The 6,000-nt window shown below is 38.9% G+C and overlaps 1 protein-coding gene across 1 annotated transcript in view; it reads right to left on the reverse strand.

Moving 5' to 3' along the window:
- Nucleotides 1–4,720, reverse strand: part of LOC133125920 (microtubule-associated serine/threonine-protein kinase 3-like) — a 35,627-nt gene extending 30,907 nt beyond the window's left edge. Inside the window, 1 exon segment of the mRNA XM_061237668.1 lies at nucleotides 4,223–4,720. Coding sequence (XP_061093652.1) covers nucleotides 4,223–4,305 — 83 coding nt within the window. The 5' untranslated portion in view covers nucleotides 4,306–4,720.
- Between the last annotated feature and the right edge of the window lie 1,280 nt (nucleotides 4,721–6,000).

Below are 6,000 nucleotides of genomic sequence, written 5' to 3' on the forward strand. Positions count from 1 at the left end.
TCAATTTCAAAATGTCTATTCACAGCTATAGAACTCCCCCATCACAACAACATCCATGGTCAGTTTGAAAGGTCAACACCAGTCGGGCTGAATTTAAAATCAAATGCACAGTTTTGCTGTGAATGGTAATGACACGGGAAAACACCATTTGTCTTCCCGGACTGGGCAAAGCACTCGACCTCCAAACAAATCAGAATACCGGAGAGAAGTAACCGACATTACATGAAAAATGCATTCAATGAAATTACAAGTGAATAGCAGCACACACTGCACTAAAAAAAAACCCAATCAAATCAAAATGAGTATCATTCTTATCCCAGGGTATTTCTTCAAAGGTCTGCAGTAAAGTTCAACAATGAGGAGCGCCCACTGTCCCAGGGCCACTAGGAGATCGTCCAGGCCAGCTGACTGATCAGTCACTAGCTCAATCAGGCCAATAAGCCTTTTACGGGTCAAAGAGAATGATGTTTTTACAATCATGGAAACTACAACTCACTCATGAATAACAAACATTACAGCTTAATTGATTCATTCATTCATATTTGTACCAATGCATTCTTATAAATAACCAACCTAACAGCTGTCCTTTCTCTACAGAGACTTGATCAATAACTAACATCATACATTTATCATTCATTCATTTTTGTACCAGCACTTGCTTACCAATAACTAAGTGAGGCCTTACAACTAAGCCATTCATTAATATTTGCACCAATGCTTTCTAACAAATAACTAACTTTACAAGCAGTCCTTTCTCTACAGAAACTTACTCATCAATTCCTAAAGTTACATCATTATCGTTAATTCATTTTTGTACCAGTGCATGCTTACCAATAACTAACCTAGGCCTTACAACTTAATCGTTCACTAGCTAATACTTGTATCGATGAACGTCTCAACCAGCTTTTACATATTTACTTGTAAAACAGCAGCTTACTGAAGTGACATTAAAATGCCATCTAGCCAATATCTAGGCCATGTAAAGGAGAAGCTGTCCTCGATTTTCCAAATGGTCGACACAGATGAGAAAGTTGAAGCTTGTCCACAATTTAGCGGCGGCGACTGGCAGATTTTCATATTTAATATTAATTTTATATTATTTTTTTACCAGCACTATAGATTGCCATTCTGATTTTAAAATCCAAATAGTTTAATCTCCTACAAATGTTTGTACAAATAAACTGAAAAGGTGGTCATCGTTGGAAACGGGAAAGGTTTGTGGGGTTAGCAGAACACTGGCCCATTAGCCCAACGGGGCCAGCAGGAAAAAATCCTTAATGTTGGAGCCTGATGTTGCGGCTCTAAAGGCACTTTTCCTGTTAGCTGAGTGTACAGCTGCTCTGCTTCCTCTACAGAGAGGTCCCACAGGATGCAATCAGGAGAGAATCTGTCTGAGAACAAATCTCTGAACCACAATCCTGCAAGCTCACGAGTGTCTACGTTTACTCAAGGTAGACCACAAAAACAAAGCTCAGCATTTTTCATTAACAGTGAGGTGCCTTAAGTTCATACAAACTAATAACATCCTTGTTGTTCATTCTTTACAATTGTGTCAGTGCTAAGCCAGCAGAAACGTATGCAGAGAATATATGGCAGCAGACAGGACATGTATTGACATGAACTGCATTGACAGCTGCACTGGACTGAAATTGCATCCTTTACCCAAGTCAGGGACCAACATCACAAATATAATTTTTATATTCCACACACTTGCTAAATACTCAGTGTCAACATCTCAGTTTCCACTCCAAAATCAACTACTGGAAGCAATTAGGAATTTGTATTGATACAAATTATATGGGGTAAATCACATAAGTACCAACTATGGTCACTCCAGTGAAAACAATCCAAATGCCATATAGAGAAAAAGGGATAGAAAATGTGAATAGTCAGTCTCTGTGTAAGCCTATATTGTGACAGAATTTTTTGTGCAAAACAGGCAAAAGCAACCATGCTCAATGCTTCACAACACTACAACATGCATAACTGGTCAAACTATTAATATTTCACATTCGCTGCCAGATGAGATCAAGGGCCCATTTCCTCCTACGATCTGGTCATTCTGCTTGGAACCGACCAAATTTGTTTTCTATCTATCATGGAAATAATTTGTTTTGTATCTATCGCCAAGTATTTACAAACAACCATTTGCAAAGGGTTTACATAATCTCAGTTAATCTATGTAGCTCCATTCTAGCACTATGTATACAGCTTAAACGCTGTGGCCATGTTGGGCAATTGTGACAGGAAATAATATCCTACCGATACTGACATTTCTGGGTCACAAAATTAATCACTGCTCTGGGAAGAAGAGATTAAGATGGCTTCTCCACAAAAGCAAGCCAGTATAAATTATCTACATCGCATAACAGTTGCCTACACTTCAGAAAAGCTAGCCGACTACATCCTGATTCCAAAAGGATGCAGTGATTCATCATACACATTCCAGCCCAGCTAACACAACCCTAGTAATCATAGTTTGCCTGTTTCTGCGGAACAAAAGCGCTGGTTCATTAGATTGGGCCATCAGAGTGTATACATTTAAGATAGTTTAGAGAATGATTCTATATAGCCAAGAACTAGTCCAACTCCCCAAGTGAAAGGACAACATATTTCCACACATATTGATAGCAATCTATCCTTAATAATAGCATCATAAGGGTATTGCTGATCTACAGCAGAACTGTACTGAAGCAACAAATACAATTCACAACTTCCTTACCCTAGGCAACACCTCATGGCAGCAAACAAATGTCACCTACATTTTGTTTTTTTACGTAATACACTGAACACTGATGGAGGAATCAAATCCATCAGGAATCAAATTCGGGGGCTATCCTTACATGACAACAGCAGCTCCTTGAGGAAAAAGTTAAAGGAAAAGTTTGGAATTTGGATAGGAATTGCAAGACAAAATAACAGACTTTGCTTCAGATAATGGGAATGCATTCATGAACTTATATTATGCACAACATCTGGAGAATCTAGCCAGTAAAAGTGAATGATTTAGCTAGATTGTATAAACAACGCGGTCCATCTTCTTTTTTAAATAAGTTACTAGTTTTGGAAAAGGTTTGGTTTCCCATTTACGTCCGATATACCATGTAGTTCAAATGTATAACTTGTTAACGTTAGCCAATATAATGTTTATTTAGCTAAAGTTAGCACGCTAGCTAGCTAGATTGGTTCTCTGCGTGTTGTACTCAACCGTCGTTTCAGTATCAGTCCTTTGTCCACAGAATGTGACAGCAAGACCGCTGTCTGAACAAGTTATGTTTGCTAACGTTAGTACCTAGCTACTGTCCGCAGCATATCCTTTGATGTCCAGCTTAGTTAACTCAGAAGAAAGCAAAATATGTATATCGGGGTTACTTAGTCACGTACACAACCAGAAATTCGAAACGAAATTTTCATTTAAACGACCAACCGATGCCATGAAACGTTAACTTGGCTTGCTAGCTAGCTATAGCTGGTCAACGGTTGGGATGTAGCCTATGGCTAGCCAGGTGGAAAGTACATACCATAAAATTAGCTAGGCCACGAGAATTTAGTATGAATAAACATAAAATAAAATTCTAGCTAGCATAGTAGTATGAATCTAGAGTCTAGATGTAAGAGTCTAATGAATCTAGAAGAACAAAGGTAACGTTAACCATCTCTGCGCTTAGTGAGCGTTAGGCTACTTTTTTAAGGTTAGTTAGCTAGCTTAAAGTTACCGTTACTGCATTTAGCTGGTGCTAACTAGTCTAGACGAACTAGCAACGTCTTCAACTGAAGCGTATGTATGTACAGCTGTAGACGAACTTAATTTAGGTCAGGTTGGCTAACGTTACTTTTCGCTTAGCCTACGGATTGTGCCTTGTTGCACGACTTATGACTAACTAGCTACACGTGCTAGCTTGCTAATGAGATGTTGATTGTCAAACGTTTGGTACTTCATTGCATATCCAGTTGGATGGCTAAGGATATGCAAATAACCAATCTGCTTCCCTGGTATCAGTTAACAATGAGAACAAAAAGGTCCGTTAGCAACAAGCTAGAGAGCAACCTGTTGACCCGGTCCTGCATAGTTTATTTCATTGTTCGAGCTAACGTAGTATTAGGTTACAATGTTGACAAACATTGACTGTTTGAAACAGTCAGGCAATATATTTTATATATATACTTGGAAACTTTAAATCTAAATTAAAAGAACAGTTCAGGCAGAAAATATCCTAGTTACCTTTTTGATCGCTTTAGCATTGCTCCAGTCACAAAATGAGACTTGTAGCTTGGTAATGCGGTCCAATAACTTGGATCAGACATGATAGATGGCTCCGAGAGTGATGATGCATCAAAGGTCTACAAAATGCTCATTCCAACAATGTGCTTTCTCCTCTCAGAAGTTGGACAATGGAAGCTCGTAATAAACACATTAAGTCCTGGTTTCCACTGCCATAGTAGACCACTCTTTTGTGTTAGCTAGCTAGCTAAACTAGCTGTTGCTAACGTGCGAGTCCTTGTAAAAATGCTTCATCTTGAGGATCTTGGTGACACTATTGCCATCACGGCTCAAATGGATTTCCCTCGGGCTGCCTGACGAGCAGAAATCTCCAGAACTACAAGAAATTGGTGTGTCTGAGACTTTAAATTCCATTTTGCCAATACAGTAGCATTTTCTTCACTCGCCTCATTAGCTACCACGCCAGTTCTCACCTTGCTAGCCTATTACTGGGGTCTTCTCGACACCCAACACTAGTATGGAAACCTGACGATGTGGGACTCCACATCATTGGGATATACCATTCTCACCCAATAAAAGGGGAGGATTCGCCGTCCAGTCTTTCCTAAATCCATACATCATAATAATTGCTCGTGTTGACAACGTCCCTGCTAATGGAGTCTCGTCCACTCACTACAATAAAATACAACTGTCAATTCAATTTAAATAAAGCCGCATTAGTCAAGTGTTGGGGAACTAATCTCACTCATAAACACACTCACACCCTGCTCCCCAACGTGCAACCGTTGCTTGCAAAGTGATGTCCAGTCCAGTCAATATGCATATCAGCTTAAAAGTAGTTTACCACTTTGTAAACAAACCATTTTGTTGCATACGTAAATTATTTAAAATATATATATTTGAATGATTCTTGTATTCATCGTATAGCCTCCCCTCACTCAGGAAGTCTGGGCAAAACGGCATTATCCTTGAGCTCTCAAGGATAGGGCACCAACGTCCTGTAGGCCCAGTGCAACACATGGATTTACGAAATAATACCCCTGAATAATTATTGGTATGGGAACACACAGCATGTTCTTTTTTCATTTCAGACGAATGTAGACAGCGCAGAACCAGAGGACAATATAAGAGGCTTTATAAGACGCTGTCCATGGCAAATGGTAATCTGTCCAAATACAAATTACACAAAAACGGTAAGTGGCTTTGGAGAAAACTGTTCAAAAGGAAGACAGAGATTTGTCATGTTATGCATTTGGAAGTTAATGCTGTTTTTGTGTTTACTCAAAGGAAGACTTGCATTAACAAATTAAAGCGGCTTATGCAAAGATACACTTAAATCTTGAAACGATCACCTGCCACCTCCGGCATACTGTCACGCATTCTGTTTATACTCTTTGCACGATTCAAGGTTGCGTAAAAGTTTGCAACCCCACCTTTACTTTTAAAAATCGGCAAATGATGAACATCACCTCAGAGACAAGTTCAGACATGTTTCATAGTGACCAAGAAATTTGCCATGGTCTTACTGGCACAGATATTTCTTCATTTTAACAAGGCACAGTGATCCAAAACTAGGATTAGTGTAATTTTCCAGTAGGCCACGATATTTGAAAATTGTACAATCATGACATATTTCTGAGCTGATTAATTCAAATGATTAATCCACAACAGAGTAACCATCAGCAAATTATTCATATTTTGTATTCATTGGTATTACAGCTTTCATTGTACTTTACACTGCAAGACTATTACATAATTGAGAATCTCACACATTCTAT

Source organism: Conger conger, chromosome 4 (genome assembly GCF_963514075.1).
Source record: "Conger conger chromosome 4, fConCon1.1, whole genome shotgun sequence".
NCBI lineage: Eukaryota > Metazoa > Chordata > Actinopteri > Anguilliformes > Congridae > Conger > Conger conger.